Genomic DNA, 17638 nt, shown 5'->3' on the forward strand with positions numbered 1-17638 from the left:
CAGGCGAGGTGAGGGATACCTGGTTGATGAGGTTCTGGGAGTTGTTCTACTCCCCAAGCCCGGCCCGAGGCCAGGCTCGACTTGGGAGAGTCTGGTCCACCAGGCTGTTGCTTGAAGCGGCCCGCAGGGCCACGTACCCACCACAGCCTGGCTGATCCAGAACTTCTCTTTGGGGGACCCTCCCTCCCTTCTCTGAGGGATGGATGAAGAAGCAACTAGTGGCGGGCTGCCATTGCCACTCAGCATGTCTACTTGGTGGTTCGTTATGGTGAACACGAATGTAGATACTTACATATAACGTCTGTATATAGTGAATAAAAGCAAAAATAGTACTGTGGAAGGAGAATGTGGGCGTCAGATGACTTGAGGGAGGGCGTGAGTGGCTGGCTGGTACACGGCGGTCACTCCTCGTTACTTTTTGACTCGCAATAGCTACTGGGTGGTTCGTTATGGTGAACAAAACATGCAGATACTTGTATATAACCTGTGCTTATAGTGTAATAACCGACAAAGTATTTGTTCACCAATTGATGAACATAATTGAATCAACAATATGCACACCATATTTTTGAGTACAGCGATGATTCACTCATTTTATTATATAAATTTATCAAACTACACACTATTGAATAATATTACAGCAAAAAAACTATGAAAAATCAGACATTGAAATAATTAGGTAATTATCTCTTTGTGGCAACTCCAGCCTGACAGCTGGCGAGCAACAGACCGTCTGGGACGCACGCTGAGTCAGCGCCTATTTTTTTGCCAGACTTCCCCACCCTATAGCGGGTAATATATTCCACTTACGATTTTTTTATTATTTTTCCCGTGATCAGTGAACACAAATTAACAGGTTAGGAAGAAAATTTTTTTTTTCTTTTTTTTTTTTTTTTTTTTTCAAAATTCCATGCGCCTGTGGGGAAGAAAGGATATTATACCCCTAGCATGTTAAGGGTTAAGCTGGTTTTAAAGCTTTGGTCTCTTTGAATCAGCAGTACAGGAGTTTGACTCGTTGACTTTCTGGCTGGCTTTACCGATGCGGTGGTGAAAATAAATATAACCGAGCCTTTGTATGAGACCAGGTACTGGCTCTTGTCCCCCGATATTCCTATAGAACTCGACGACTGGTGCGACCTAGTAGGTAATACCATCTGTTAAAGCTTCAGGGAGGCTCCAGGGCTCCCCCAGAAATTGACGTATCATTACATTCAACTGTGCTTTTTTCAGTTATCGTTTAAGGTAATACTCATTGTTTTGAAAGAATCATTTTTGGTGAAGACTAGTTTAGGAAATTACTAATTTAGTTATAATTTGCCCATTTATGGTAATGTAGTAAATTGCCACATAAATTGTTCATTAACCTCCAAGCTGTTAAGGACTATTTGACCTTTCACACCCACAGGTGGATTATGGAAAAAAAAAAGTGGCATCTTTTGACCACAGTAGGGCGGGGAAGTCGGGCAAAGAGAGGCACCGACTCGGCAAGCGTCAGGAGTTCTGCTCCGCCACAGCTGTCAGGGTGGGGGTTGCTACAAAGATATAATTACCTAATTATTTCAATGCCTCTATTTAATTTTTTTTTTTTTTTTTTTTTTTTTTTTTTTTTTTTTTTTTAGTAATATATCACACTACACACTATTGAATAATATTTATATAATGTGTGAATCATTGCTGTACAGTATCCACTCAATTTAACGGCCTCTTTTATACCGATCTGCCGGTAATAACGACCGGTTTGGGAGATCGGTATCTGAACCCTCATATACCAGTCTGGCGGTCGATACTACCGAAGGTTGGTATTGAGTTTTTGGCATCGGCGGCCCCTCACATGGCAACAGGCCACTGACCTCCAAGGCCTTGAGGGAGGGATGGGAGGCAGTGATTGATGGAGGGTGGCATTGAGGGGGGTAGAGGCAGGGAGAGTGTTGGGGGTGGTGGTGAGGGTGGTAGGGAGAGTATTGGTGGTGGTAGTGAAGGAGGGAGGGAGAAGAGTTGTTGAGGGAGGCAGGGAGAGTGGTGGTGGTGTTGAGGGAGGCAGGGAGAGTGGTGGTGGTGTTGAGGGAGGCAGGGAGAGTGGTGGTGGTGTTAAGGGAGGCAGGGAGAGTGGTGGTGGTGGTGGTGTTGAGGGAGGCAGGGAGAGTGGTGGTGGTGGTGTTGGAGGCAGGGAGAGTGGTGGTGGTGAGGGAGGCAGGGAGAGGGGTGGTGGTGGTGGTGAGGGAGGCAGGGAGAGGGGTGGTGGTGGTCAGGGAGGCATGGAGAGAGGGGTGGTGGTGGTGGTGGTGAGGGAGGCAGGGAGAGGGGTGGTGGTAAGGAAGGCGGAGGGCAGAATTGCTGACCAAGGCGATGGTGCCAAACCTCTCGCCCCATACTGTATTAAATTTTGTAATCTTAGTTGTAAAATATTTATGCCAAAATGTTAATTTTCGTATATAACTATACATTATTAATCAATAACATGTTTTATAGTTTCCTATTTGTTAATTAAACAAATATAGTTTTATTTATGAATTATGCACAGCTGGCATCTGCGAGCAGGCGCTGACAGATGTCCGGGTAGCCAGGCCTCGACCCCGTTAAAGTAGCTCCCTCGATCCCGTTAGTAGCTCCTTCCTCCATCACCTGTTGTTCTCATGTTATGAGGAACGCAGTGAGGGAGGGGAGGGAAGATAATGAGGGAGGGGAGGGAAGGAGGTGTTTGGTTTATATGGTTCACTTGTTGTGTGGTCCACTTGTTATACAGTATAAAGTATATCCTACCTGAATGTTACTTGAAAAATTACCGACATCTTAATTTCGGAAATACCGGAGCTCCGGAAATAACGACCAGGGTACAGTCCCATATAGGCCATTAAATTGAGTGGATACTGTACTCAAAATTATGGTGTGCATATTTGGTTCAATTATTGTTTATAAAACAACAAATACTTTTGCCGTTATTACACTATATACACAGGTTATATATAAGTATCTGCATGTTTTGTTCACCATAACGAACCACTAAGTTGATATGGTCAAAAAGCAACGAGGAGTGGCCAGCCAGCCTCTCGCTGCCACTCCCTCCCACAAAGTTCTCACTCGCCAGCATCCTCCTGCCACCATACTGTTTTTTGCTTTTATTCACTACATACATTTGTTATACAGGCACTATACCAAGCTGGTGTAATGCCCAAGGAGCATAGTGTCCACCTTTACCCAGCATGACAAGTCGTGCAGATGTCGCCACCTCCCTCGCCAAAATGGCTTCTCCCAATACTCTTTGATGTTATTACACTATATATACACGTTATATAAAAGTATATACATTTTTGTTCACCATAACGATCCACCAAGTTGGTATGCCGAGTCAAGACAGTAAGGGGGTGGCCACCACACACCAGGCAGCCTGCCACTGCTCCCTCCCTCCACCTCACCTCACCTCACCTGACTTGCCCACATCCTCCTCCCACCATTCTGTTTTTGCTTTTATTCTCTATATACAAATGTTACATAAAAGTATCTGCATGTTTTGTTCACAATAGTGAACCACTAAGCTGGTATAGTAAGTGCAAACAGCAACAGGTGGCCACAGATTCTGCAGACTACGCTGCAGCCCTCCCACCCTCCACATTACTCCACCCACAACACGGCGCAAATTATCAACAATACTGCTATTATCAGAATCCTGATGATTTATATCACGGTTGGAGTCTTCTGTAATACTAGCATCGCTAAATAATACCAGTTACATATATATATATATGGCATTTTTAGGCGATGCTGTGGTCACAAGCTGAACAGCAAAGCTGTGAGCTCGTGCTGCGTGCACCAGCCTTGGTGGCTCACTCAGTACCGAGGACCTTACACCCAGGAATGTCACCCTCGATTTAAAAAAAAATGCCGTTTGTTTCCAAGAACCCTGAGGAAGGTGAAGTGAACCCCGTGTATCCACGGGCCGTTTAAATTTTGCGTAGTACTCCAAAGTGGCATATGGAGTATTGCGCACTTTTACGTCAGTTACTCAAAACTGCATATGCAGTTTTGCGCAGTTTAATGGTTATGACATGATGTTACATCTACAATATAATATTTAAAAAAAATTAAAGTAAATTTGCACATTCAATACATAGCATTTCAACCCCCATCCTGTGGTTTTGCTGAAATATTTTCAGTGGCATTGGATAAGTGTGTGCTAGTCTACTTCTGTAAGTTTAAACTTGTGAAGTATGTGCAGAGATCTTAAAAATTATTGTTCCTTGAACTGAAACTCCTGGGAGCCATGTGCATTTTGAACAGTACTGGTAAATTAGCACATGGGGATGTGTTCGTCTTCGGAAATTCCTAAATACAAGGTGCTGTATGGTGTTCGTCCACATTTGATTTTGCCAGAACTTGGTTAGCAGAATTATTCGCTGGGAGTGTCCCAGAGCGAAAACTCGTTTATTCGGGATTCTCCTGCAGAACTCTCGGTAACACACATTCCTATTGGGGATAGAGGAAAACGAGGAAAATCCAAATGTGAATTCTTTCAGTTTACTGGAATTTGAATTTGAGCGCTAGTACTGTACATGTTATCAAGTATTGTAGGAGTCTGATTTTAACAATTATATTTCCATCTGCCAAAGTGCTTAACCACTACCACTGTGCAGAGTGCATCGAGGCATTTTAAGAGTTGTGCTAATTTTTTTTTTTTTTTTTTTTTTTTTATACCACTGTGCTGGTCGGGCTCCAAATATGGCACCCCCTCCCCCCCCCCCCCCTCCCTGTGTGCAAGAAATAATTTCTTGGCAAAAAATTATTTAAGTTATATACTCTTCCCTGATCAGATAGGTAAAAAAAAAAATTGAAATTGTACTTACTTTGGCCGTAATTGGGTCCGAAAAATGGAGCATGACGTCACAATTTGGTGGTCGCCCGTGACGTGGCCCCCAGGAGCCAGATTCACGAAGCAGTTACGCAAGTACTTACGAACGTGTACATCTTTCCTCAATCTGTGACGGCTTTGGTTACATTTATTAAACAGTTTACAAGCATGAAAACTTGCCAATCAACTGTTGTTATTTTTATAAACAGCCTCCTGGTGCTTCGGAGCTCATTAACTGTTTAATAATTGTAAACAAAGCCGCCAAAGATTGAGAAAAGATGTACACGTTCGTAAGTGCTTGCGTAACTGCTTCGTGAATCTGGCCCCAGGTCCAGGAGGCAGTGGTGCGCGAGTTGCCACGAATAATTTTTCATTTATTTTTTGTGTACATTTCCAAATACTTTTTTGTTTTTTCTTGCTAATCCTATGTATAATGAACACGTACACAATATTATGGCAGTAGAACATCCGTACTGTCCCAAGACACTGTTGCACGTCTCAAATGTGTCCACATATATTGCTCATATATCCAATGATTCATGTTCATTTATGTATGTTTACAACATATTTATACACTATACACTATCACACACTATATACGTTCACCATCAACACTCAGAACTCCAGGAGTGTGAGCTGCCACACCCAGCCAGCCCTCCCTCACTCTGCCAACATCTTACTCACCAACATTGCTCTTCCCGCCATACTGTTAGTTTTTATTACACTATTTACACACGCTATGTATAACCATCTACATTGTGAAGGGAAAAATGGATGCTAGTGCACTCTAGGGCAGATGGAATGCCTCTCACAAAGTATAAAAAAAAAAAAAAAAAAAACACCGTGAGGTAACTGTAGGATAAAGTAGAGAGAACAAAATTTAAAATACTTAAACATTATTTTAAACAATATATAAAACAAAAAATATCCAGGCTTGGCTCTAATACAACGTGTGTAAAACAATATGAACAATCAAATTTACATTATGTTAATGTGAAAATAAAATACTGTATGGCGCTAGAATACTATGAGCTAGACTGCATAAATCTGTTACCATACACAGATAGGTCAACAGGTCTACTCAATAGAGCACTCGGGAGTAATCTGAATCGTGGTGGTGGCTGGCTTCTATTTATATGAAACGACAGCCGTCCAAGTGGTGCTGGTGTCCTAGATAATTAGGAACCGGCTCACGTTAACTACTACTGGGCGTTTTCTTTGGTGGCGTGAGCTCCCAGGTGCAAGGAGGGTGACGGGCCGTGGGGGAGGTAGACTGGTGGTACTCCATCTAGACATTTTGAGAGGTGGTGTTGCTCTTGTGGCTGCAGTTCTTGAATATATAGACGTGGTATGATAGAATAGGTGTTGATGGAGCAGGCTGAATCTCTTCCTAGAGAGATTTCCATGACATTTTTTATTCTGCGTAACTATACAACTAAGCTGGTATTGTCCAAACAGCACAGTGGCCTCCATATACTGCATGACAACACACAGCAACCAGCAGACAACGTTAAGAGTACAACGCCACCCCTCTTGCCAAAATGACTCCTCCCAACATACTCCTGTTGGTATTATTACACTATATACACACATTGTATATACCCATGTACATATGTGTTCACCATAGCATACCACTAAATTAGTATGGTGAGCAAAAAAAGTGACTGCCACGTGACTATCTGGATTTGCCACCCTCCCCTCACCAAACATCCTCCTCCCACAATACTATGCACAGCGCTAATTATCACCACAATCCTGCTATTACATGTATAATAATCCTGGTCACTAAATCCTGTAAATGAATAATTGACCAGGTTTATTTTGTAAAGGAACCTAAGAAGTCGTTTGAAGATTCCTAGAGGGACGAAATAATGCTGTGGCGCTGTGGCTAGCGCTGTGAACATCGTGAATAGCATTGATTCACTGATATTTGAACATTGTACCCAGTCATTATCACACTCAGGCTCTTCTATAATACTATCATAGCTAAATAATACCAGGTACATGTATATATATATATACTGTAACCCCGCGATTATCCGGGATTCAAACATCCGGAAAACGCCCTTATACGGCCAAAATCGTGATCGGATAAAGTTATCACAATATCCGGCCAAAATGGCCACAGGAACCGGATAAAAGCTGGTTTGGCCGGATGAATATTCGGCCATACCGTATTAATCCCGTCTGTGGCTCTAGACGCATGGTTGAGGAAGGGGTGGGGTGGGTGGGTGTTGTCGGGAGGGGGGAAGGGGTGCGTCGGAAGGGACCACCTAGGTACAGGAATTACTATTAATTTTAGAACACTTAATCATAGCCAAAAACAAATGAAATAAGTACTAGTAATTATGTAATAACAAATAAATAAGTTTCCTAAAATTAATGTGCACAGGCTGAAGTTTCCTTAAAAAATATTGAGTTTTTTTCCTCCTGGCGGCCTATGTAACGCGCTATAGCTGCCCCACCCCAAGTGGACCTGTCCAACACTGGTCAACCCATGTGCATCCTTCCCTCGTGTTATACACAGTGCTGCGCCATTAGTGAAATATTTTTTTAAATAACTTTTTTATTTTCATAGTAACTTTGAACATTTTTGACCAAGACTATGTCTGGTAGCAGCATCAATCATTCTGGAGGTGTTAAGAGGAAGAAGGTTGTCCTAGCAATTAAAGAAAAGTTATGTGTTGTTCAACCAGTGAGGCGTCACAGGCAGCCAAATGCCTTCAACAAGTGAGGCGCCACAGGCAAGCCAAGCGCCTTTAACCCTTAAACTGCGCAATGCGCCTGCAGGCTCACGTCTGGTTTGCGCAACGCGCCTCCGGGTATTTGTATTTTTCCTGTTCCATTCAAAACTCCCGCGGCTACATGGGGTTCACATCAGCTTCCTCAGGGCTCTTGTAAACAGACGCCATCTTTAAAAAAAATCGTGGTCCACATTCCCGGGTGTGGGAGCCTCAGTAGTGTGTGAGCAACCAAGGCTGGCGCTCGCAGCATGAGCGCACAGCACTGCTGTTCAGCATGTGACCACAGCATCGCCTAATAATGTCAAAATATATATATAACTTGTATTATTTAGCTATGATAGTGTTATATTAGAGCCTGAGTGTGATAATGACTGGGTACAATGTTCAAATATCAGTGATTCAATGCTGTTCACGATGTTCACAGCGCTAGCCACAGCACCACAGCATTATTTCGTTCATCTTGGAATCTTCAAATGATTTCTTAGGTTCCTTTTCAAAATAAACGTGTGGTCAATTATTAATTTACAGGAATTAGTGACCAGGATTGTGGTTATAATTAGCGTTGTGCGTAGTATTGTGGAAGGAGGAATTTTGATGAGGGAGGGAGGGCGAGAATTGAGGTAGCCTCATTGTGTGTGTGTGGCTGCCACTCTTGTTTTGCTCACCATACTAGCTTAGTGGTTCGCTATGGGCAACACATATGTACATGGGTATATATAGTGTGTGTATATAGTGTAAGAACAGCAACAGGAGAATGTTGAGAGGAGCTATTTTGGTGAGGGAGGCGACGTAATCGTAGCGTCGTCTGCTGTGTGATTTTTCATGCAGTGTATGGTGGCCACTGTACTGTTTGGACACAATACCGGCTTACTTGCATAGTTCTGGTAAATAAAACATGTAGATAGGTATATAGAACATGTGTAATAAGAACTATAACAATATGGTGGGAGGAGCTATGTTGGTGAGTAAGATGTTGGAGTGAGGGAGACTGGCTGGGTGTGGCTGCTCTCATTCGAGGTGTTCTGAATGTGTTCATGGCCAAATGCTCCTATTGGCCCATACGAGGCAGCTGCTATTGGCCCATACGAAGCAGCTGCTATTGGCCCATACGAGGCAGCTGCTATTGGCCCATACGAGGCAGCTGCTATTGGCCCATACGAGGCAGCTGCTATTGGCCCATACGAGGCAGCTGCTATTGGCCCATACGAGGCAGCTACTGTTGGCCCATACGAGGCAGCTGCTATTGGCCCATACGAGGCAGCTGCTATTGGCCTATACGGGGCAGCTGCTATTGGCCCATACGAGGCAGCTGCTATTAGCCCATACGAGGCAGCTGATATTGGCCCATACGAGGCAGCTGATATTGGCCCATACGAGGCAGCTGCTATTGGCCCATACGAGGCAGCTGCTATTGGCCCATACGAGGCAGCTGCTATTGGCCCATACGAGGCAGCTGCTATTGGCCCATACGGGGCAGCTGCTATTGGCCCATACGGGGCAGCTGCTATTGGCCTATACGAGGCAGCTGCTGTTGGCCCATACGAGGCAGCTGCTATTGGCCCATACGAGGCAGCTGCTATTGACCCATATGGGACAGCTGCTATTGGCCCTTACGGGGCAGCTGCTATTGGCCCATACGAGGCAGCTGCTATTGGCCCATACGAGGCAGCTGCTATTGGCCCATACGGGCAGCTGCTATTGGCCCATACGAGGCAACTGCTATTGGCCCATACGAGGCACCTGATATTGGCCCATACGAGGCAGCTGATATTGGCCCTTACGAGGCAGCTGCTATTGGCCCATACGAGGCAGCTGCTATTGGCCCATACAAGGCAGCTGCTATTGGCCCATACGAGGCAGCTGCTATTGACCCATACGGGGCAGCTGCTATCGGCCCTTACGGGGTAGCTGCTATTGGCCCATACGAGGCAGCTGCTATTGGCCCATACGAAGCAGCTGCTATGGGTGTTCTGAATGTGTTGATGGTGAATGTATATAGTGTGTGACAGTGTACAGTGTGTAAATAGATTGTATATATACACAAATTAGCATGATACATAGTAAATATGTGCTGCATATGTGTACACAAGTTTCATGCACATAACACAGTGTCTACGGACAGTACGGATGTTGTACTGCGATATTATAGTGTTCGTGTTCATTATACATTGGATTGGCAAATAAAAACAATGAAAATGTATTTGGAAAGGTGCGCAAAAAATGAACAAAAATATATTTGCGGCACCTCGCGTGCCCCGCCCCGAGCGCCCCACCACCCCCGAGAGCTTACGGCACGGGCGCACGGGGAATGATGACGTCACGCCCCAACTTCTGGACCCCATAGCAGCCAAAGTAAGTACAATTTCGACTTTTTTTTTACATACCCATACTGAGGGATGGGTTTTTGACACTTTAAAAAGAAATAAGATTTTTTTCCAGATAATTTATTTCCTGCGCACTGCGGGGGTGTCACATTTGGAGGCAACGCAGTTAAGGGGTTAACAAGTGATGCGCAAGCAAGCAAGCGCCTTCAACAAGTGAGGCGTCACAAGCAAGCCAAATGCCTTCAACAAGTGAGGCGTCACAGGCAAGCCAAGCGCCTTCAACAAGTGAGGCGTCACAGGCAAGCCAAGTGCCTTCAACAAGTGAGGCGTCACAGGCAAGCCAAGCGCCTTCAACAAGTGAGGGCATGCAAGCGCTTCAACAAGTGAGGAGCATGCAAGCGCCTTCAACAAGCGAGGCCTCACAGGCAACCCAAATGCCTTCAACCAGTGAGGCTTCAGCAGCTGACAGTCAAAATTAACTTTGCTTAATGAACTGTACAGTAATTTTAAGTGTTAATTTTAGTGTTGTGTTAGTATAAGTTATGTAAATTGTTAAGAATTCTTAACTTAAAGATGTGTGGCATCAATCAAGAAGACGAACACCAACAAGGTAAGTTGAGGTTTCTAGTTGAATATTTAATAATTATATGTGGCAAGGCAATTCAAATTATGTTTTGTAGTATAAAAGTAGTTGAAAATTGTCACTTTTGGACTCGTAGGTGAAAAAGTACCATTATCCGAAAAATGTGATAATCCGGCTGGGGGTCCTTCCCATATAGTCCAGATGATCGAGTGGAGACAGTACTGTATTGACATAATTAGGCGATGCTGTGATCACAAGCTGAGCAGCAGTGCCGAGAGCTTATGGTGCGTGCGCCGGCCTTGGTTGCTCACTCAGTACCGAGGCTCTCACCCAGGAATGTTGCCCATGCTTTTCTTTTAAATAGTGTCTCTTTAAAAGAGCCCTGAGGAAGCTGATGTGAACCCCATGTAGTGGTGGGAGTTTTGAATCGTGCGCTATACCTATAAGATCCCCGAGGCACATTGCATTCCACCCGTTGAGTGCCTACAGGCGCGTTGTGCAGTGCAGTGGTTAATAAAGATATATTTTAATTTTTTTTTTTTTTTTTTTTTTTTTTTTTTTTTCCCATCATTGCATTTTGAAATGAAAATGGTTGAATTTGGAAACATTAACATTAACTTTACCTGAACATTTATAAAGACAACAAAAATGTCCATAAAAATTGCACTATGACATTTTTTCCCAAAACCAGGTGTACAGTGCAGTGGCTAAGTTATTGCAATCCTTGATGAATACTGAAGCTTGATAAGTAGGTTAAAAGTATTTTTTCATTTTATTGAAACAGGACTTTGCAACTGTGATCTTCGGGTCGGTGTACATGGGGCACGGGGAGGTGTGTAACAGAGTAGGGGACCTGCCCCTCTCCCAGGCCCTGTGTCTGCCAGTCTCCGCCGAGGAAATAATCGACACTTGCGACGTGATTCAGGCATCGCCCGAAGACATTGAACAGGTGAGGATGCTACTGGGTTGCCTATGGTGCCAAATCTTGCTCATATTTACAGTGTGCCAGGAATAATGGGGCTATATCTTCAACTACAGCATCTTACCTTTCCCTGCAGCCCTTGTCCTTGTGTGATGCCATCCCTCCCCCCTCCCCTTCCTGCAGCCCTTGTCCTTGTGTGATGCCCTCCCTCCCCCCTCCCCTTCCTGCAGCCCTTGTCCTTGTGTGATGCCCTCCCCCCCCTCCCCTTCCTGCAGCCCTTGTCCTTGTGTGATGCCCTCCCCCCCCCCCATCCCCTTCCTGCAGCCCTTGTCCTTGTGTGATGCCCTCCCCCCCCCTCCCCTTCCTGCAGCCCTTGTCCTTGTGTGATGCCCTCCCCCCCCTCCCCTTCCTGCAGCCCTTGTCCTTGTGTGGTGCCCTCCCCCCCCCCTCCCATTCCTGCAGCACTTGTCCTTGTGTGATGCCCTCCCCCCCTCCCCTTCCTGCAGCCCTTGTCCTTGTGTGATGCCCTCCCCCCCCCCCCTCCCCTTCCTGCAGCCCTTGTCCTTGTGTGATGCCCTCCCCCCCCTCCCCTTCCTGCAGCCCTTGTCCTTGTGTGGTGCCCTCCCCCCCCTCCCATTCCTGCAGCACTTGTCCTTGTGTGATGCCCTCCCCCCCCTCCCCTTCCTGCAGCCCTTGTCCTTGTGTGGTGCCCTCCCCCCCCCCTCCCCTTCCTACAGCCCTTGTCCTTGTGTGGTGCCCTCCCCTTCCTGCAGCCCTTGTCCTTGTGTGGTGCCCTCCCCCCCCCCCTCCCCTTCCTGCAGCCCTTATCCTTGTGTGATGCCCTCCCCCCCTCCCCTTCCTGCAGCCCTTGTCCTTGTGTGATGCCCTCCCTCCCCCTCCCCTTCCTGCAGCCCTTGTCCTTGTGTGGTGCCCTCCCCCCCCCCCATCCCCTTCCTGCAGCCCTTGTCCTTGTGTGGTGCCCTCCCCCCCCCCCCCTCCCCTTCCTGCAGCCCTTATCCTTGTGTGATGCCCTCCCCCCCTCCCCTTCCTGCAGCCCTTGTCCTTGTGTGATGCCCTCCCTCCCCCTCCCCTTCCTGCAGCCCTTGTCCTTGTGTGGTGCCCTCCCCCCCCTCCCATTCCTGCAGCACTTGTCCTTGTGTGATGCCCTCCCCCCCCTCCCCTTCCTGCAGCCCTTGTCCTTGTGTGGTGCCCTCCCCCCCCCCTCCCCTTCCTACAGCCCTTGTCCTTGTGTGGTGCCCTCCCCTTCCTGCAGCCCTTGTCCTTGTGTGGTGCCCTCCCCCCCCCCCCCCTCCCCTTCCTGCAGCCCTTATCCTTGTGTGATGCCCTACCCCCCTCCCCTTCCTGCAGCCCTTGTCCTTGTGTGATGCCCTCCCCCCCCTCCCCTTCCTGCAGCCCTTGTCCTTGTGTGGTGCCCTCCCCCCCCCCTCCCCTTCCTGCAGCCCTTGTCCTTGTGTGGTGCCCTCCCCCCCCCCTCCCCTTCCTGCAGCCCTTGTCCTTGTGTGGTGCCCTCCCCCCCCCCTCCCCTTCCTGCAGCCCTTGTCCTTGTGTGGTGCCCTCCCCCCCCCCTCCCCTTCCTGCAGCCCTTGTCCTTGTGTGGTGCCCTCCCCCCCCCCCTCCCCTTCCTGCAGCCCTTGTCCTTGTGTGGTGCCCTCCCCACCCCCTCCCCTTCCTGCAGCCCTTGTCCTTGTGTGATGCCCTCCCCCCCTCCCCTCCCCTTCCTGCAGCCCTTGTCCTTGTGTGATGCCCTCTCCCCCCTCCCCTTCCTGCAGCCCTTGTTCTTGTGTGGTGCCCTCCCCCCCCCTCCCCTTCCTGCAGCCCTTGTCCTTGTGTGATGCCCTCTCCCCCCTCCCCTTCCTGCAGCCCTTGTTCTTGTGTGGTGCCCTCCCCCCCCCCCCTCCCCTTCCTGCAGCCCTTGTCCTTGTGTGGTGCCCTCCCCCCCCCCTCCCCTTCCTGCAGCCCTTGTCCTTGTGTGGTGCCCTCCCCCCCCCCATCCCCTTCCTGCAGCCCTTGTCCTTGTGTGGTGCCCTCGCAGCCCTTGTCCTTGTGTGGTGCCCTCCCCCCCCCCTCCCCTTCCTGCAGCCCTTGTCCTTGTGTGGTGCCCTCCCCCCCCCCATCCCCTTCCTGCAGCCCTTGTCCTTGTGTGGTGCCCTCCCCCCCCCTCCCCTTCCTGCAGCCCTTGTCCTTGTGTGGTGCCCTCCCCCCCCCTACCCTTCCTGCAGCCCTTGTCCTTGTGTGGTGCCCTCCCCCCCCCCTCCCCTTCCTGCAGCCCTTGTCCTTGTGTGATGCCCTCCCCCCCCTCCTCTTCCTGCAGCCCTTGTCCTTGTGTGGTGCCCTCCCCCCCCCCCCTCCCCTTCCTGCAGCCCTTGTCCTTGTGTGATGCCCTCCCCCCCCCTCCCCTTCCTGCAGCTCTTGTCCTTGTGTGGTGCCCCCCCCCCTCCCCTTCCTGCAGCCCTTGTCCTTGTGTGGTGCCCTCCCCCCCCCCCTCCCCTTCCTGCAGCCCTTGTCCTTGTGTGGTGCCCTCCCCCCCCCCTCCCCTTCCTGCAGCCCTTGTCCTTGTGTGATGCCCTCCCCCCCCTCCCCTTCCTGCAGCCCTTGTCCTTGTGTGATGCCCTCCCCCCCCCTCCCCTTCCTGCAGCTCTTGTCCTTGTGTGGTGCCCCCCCCCTCCCCTTCCTGCAGCCCTTGTCCTTGTGTGGTGCCCTCCCCCCCCCCTCCCCTTCCTGCAGCCCTTGTCCTTGTGTGATGCCCTCCCCCCCCCCCCTCCCCTTCCTGCAGCCCTTGTCCTTGTGTGATGCCCTCCCCCCCCCTCCCCTTCCTGCAGCCCTTGTCCTTGTGTGATGCCCTCCCCCCCCCCCTCCCCTTCCTGCAGCCCTTGTCCTTGTGTGGTGCCCCCCCCCTCCCCTTCCTGCAGCCCTTGTCCTTGTGTGGTGCCCTCCCCCCCCCCCTCCCCTTCCTGCAGCTCTTGTCCTTGTGTGGTGCCCTCCCCCCCCTCCCCTTCCTGCAGCCCTTGTCCTTGTGTGGTGCCCTCCCCCCCCTCCCCTTCCTGCAGCCCTTGTCCTTGTGTGATGCCCTCCCCCCCCCCCTCCCCTTCCTGCAGCCCTTGTCCTTGTGTGAGGCCTCCCCCCCCTCCCCTTCCTGCAGCCCTTGTCCTTGTGTGATGCCCCCCCCCCTCCCCCCTCCCCTTCCTGCAGCCCTTGCCCTTGTGTGATGCCCCCCCCCTCCCCTTCCTGCAGCCCTTGTCCTTGTGTGGTGCCCTCCCCCCCCCCTCCCCTTCCTGCAGCACTTGTCCTTGTGTGATGCCCCCCCCCTCCCCTTCCTGCAGCCCTTGTCCTTGTGTGGTGCCCTCCCCCCCCCCTCCCCTTCCTGCAGCACTTGTCCTTGTGTGATGCCCTCCCCCTCCCTCCCCTTCCTGCAGCCCTTGTCCTTGTGTGGTGCCCTCCCCCCCCCCCTCCCCTTCCTGCAGCACTTGTCCTTGTGTGGTGCCCCCCCCCCTCCCCTCCCCTTCCTGCAGCCCTTGTCCTTGTGTGGTGCCCTCCCCCCCCCTCCCCTTCCTGCAGCACTTGTCCTTGTGTGATGCCCTCCCCCCCCCTCCCCTTCCTGCAGCACTTGTCCTTGTGTGATGCCCTCCCCCCCCCTCCCCTTCCTGCAGCCCTTGTCCTTGTGTGATGCCCCCCCCTCCCCTTCCTGCAGCCCTTGTCCTTGTGTGATGCCCTCCCCCCCCTCCCCTTCCTGCAGCCCTTGTCCTTGTGTGATGCCCTCCCCCCCCCTCCCCTTCCTGCAGCCCTTGTCCTTGTGTGGTGCCCTCCCCCCCCCCCCCTCCCCTTCCTGCAGCCCTTGTCCTTGTGTGATGCCCTCCCCCCCCCTCCCCTTCCTGCAGCCCTTGTCCTTGTGTGATGCCCTCCCCCCCCCTCCCCTTCCTGCAGCCCTTGTCCTTGTGTGATGCCCCCCCCCTCCCCTTCCTGCAGCACTTGTCCTTGTGTGATGCCCCCCCCTCCCCTTCCTGCAGCCCTTGTCCTTGTGTGATGCCCTCCCCCCCCTCCCCTTCCTGCAGCCCTTGTCCTTGTGTGGTGCCCTCCCCCCCCCTCCCCTTCCTGCAGCCCTTGTCCTTGTGTGGTGCCCTCCCCCCCCCTACCCTTCCTGCAGCCCTTGTCCTTGTGTGGTGCCCTCCCCCCCCCCCTCCCCTTCCTGCAGCCCTTGTCCTTGTGTGATGCCCTCCCCCCCCCTCCCCTTCCTGCAGCCCTTGTCCTTGTGTGGTTCCCTCCCCCCCCCCCCCTCCCCTTCCTGCAGCCCTTGTCCTTGTGTGACCCCCTCCCCTTGACCAGACCACACACTAGAAGTTGAAGGGACGACGACGTTTCTGTCCGTCCTGGACCATTCTCAAGTCGATTGTGATGAGGAGGTAGAGACAGGCAATAAATAGGCAAGAGAGAGAGCTGAGGAGGAAAGTAAGGTGTAGGGGATGGTAGAAATAATGAGAACTGCAGAAGGCCTATTGGCCCATACGACGCAGCTCCTATTATAACCACCGAAGGAGATAGTAATAGGAATAAGAAGAGGATAGCAAGGGAGCGTAGGAGAAGACAATGAACAGAAAAAGGGGAGAAGAGAAAGAAAAGAAAGAAATAAATGGAAGGGGTAAGCTTATGTTAAGTCACGTTTGTTAGAAAGATTAGAGCATTTGAGTATATACTGTGAAAGGGAAGAGTCCACAGCAACAAAGCCAGGACTCAAGTTCATGTTGGGTACATTGTTAATAAGAGCCGATTCTACAAGACGGCGTCTGTGTAGAGTAGAGGCAGGAAAGATTATTTTGGAGGAAGACCAATCAATGGGATGATTAGAATCCCTCACATGGCAGAAGAGAGCATTGTTAGTGTCTGCAGACTTAACACTTCTCTTGTGTTCTTTAAGTCTGTCATTCAGTGTACGGCAAGTTTCGCCAAAGTATTGGAGAGGACAAGATGAACAGGAAATAGAGTAGACACCAGCAGCATTAGAAGCAGGAGGAGCAGTGTGAACTAGATTGCTACGAAGTGTTAGTTTGTCGAAAGGCGAGTTTAATGTCAAGAGGACGAAAGGTATTGGTAAAAGTTTTGAGCTCAGATATGAAGGGAAGGCATAGTGCAGTGCTGCTAGTGTTGGAAGCAGGGTTAGGATGAAAGAAATTTCATTTAGCATGAGAGTAGGCACAGTTGATGAAATGCAAAGGATAACCAAGGCGAGAGAATGATTTGTAGATAAAGGCAATTTCAGAATCAAGAAACTGAGGGTCGCTGATGCGTAGAGCGCGGAGGAAGAGAGAGACGAGGACACTTTTCTTAACAGGAGGAGGATGGTAGGAAAAGAAGTGAATGTACATGCCACTATGCATGGGTTTACAGTAGACAGAGAAAGGGAACCCAGGCACAGAGCTGTGAACATGAACATCAAGAAAAGGAAGGAGGGAATTAGATTCCCACTCAACTTTGAAATGGAGAGGAGGAGCCAGATTGTTAAGAGAGGCGAGGAAAGGCTGGAAAAGATTGTCATGAGGCCATAAAGCAAAAATGTCATCAACATAGCGAAGCCAGAGAGAGGGACGAGTATCAATAGAAGGAAGAACAGTTTCGAAATATTCCATGTAGAAATTAGCAAGAACAGGGGAGAGAGGGGAACCCATAGCGACACCGAAAGTTTGAGTGTAATATTTACCGTTGAAAGAGTTAGATTCAACACAGTCTAATGAGATCGAGGAAAACGTCAGTGGGAAGTGGGAGAGGAAGAAGGCCCTCTGACGCCTTCTGTCTAAGGAAAGAGAGAACGTCATCGAGCGGAACATTAGTGAACAGAGTCGACATAAAGACTTAAGCATCTTACAAGAGGGTTGCAGGCGCAGTCTTTCTATGAAGTTCTGAGAGTGACGATGGTGGGCAGGGGAAAAAGTGCCAAGGTAAGGTGTCAGGGTTTTAGCGAGCCAGGAGGCAAGAGGATAGCTGACAGAGCCCCGTGAAGAAATGATAGGACGAAGAGGAACACCAGGTTTAGGAGTCTTAGGAAGACCATAGAAATAAGGAAGAGAAGGGCAGATGACACGGAAACGTTTAATGAGATCAAAGTCAGGAGGGCAAAGACTAGAGAGCTGTCTTAGTTTGTGGTTAAAGGAAGTTTTGAGGTGATCCAAAGGGTTAGAAGTCAGAGGAGTATAAGTGCGACAGTCAGAGAGC

General features: G+C 49.7%; 1 protein-coding gene across 5 annotated transcripts in view; it reads left to right on the forward strand.

The window, feature by feature from the left end:
• TBC1D23 (TBC1 domain family member 23) overlaps nucleotides 1–17638 on the forward strand; it is a 316649-nt gene that overhangs the window by 210261 nt on the left and 88750 nt on the right. For all 5 annotated transcript variants that reach the window (XM_069339402.1, XM_069339407.1, XM_069339393.1 and 2 more), the window contains exon 8: nucleotides 11279–11443. In XM_069339402.1, coding sequence (XP_069195503.1) covers nucleotides 11279–11443 — 165 coding nt within the window. The remainder of the gene's footprint in view (nucleotides 1–11278; nucleotides 11444–17638) is intronic.

The sequence above is a fragment of the Procambarus clarkii genome, chromosome 5, assembly GCF_040958095.1.
Source record: "Procambarus clarkii isolate CNS0578487 chromosome 5, FALCON_Pclarkii_2.0, whole genome shotgun sequence".
NCBI classification, from domain to species: Eukaryota; Metazoa; Arthropoda; class Malacostraca; order Decapoda; family Cambaridae; genus Procambarus; species Procambarus clarkii.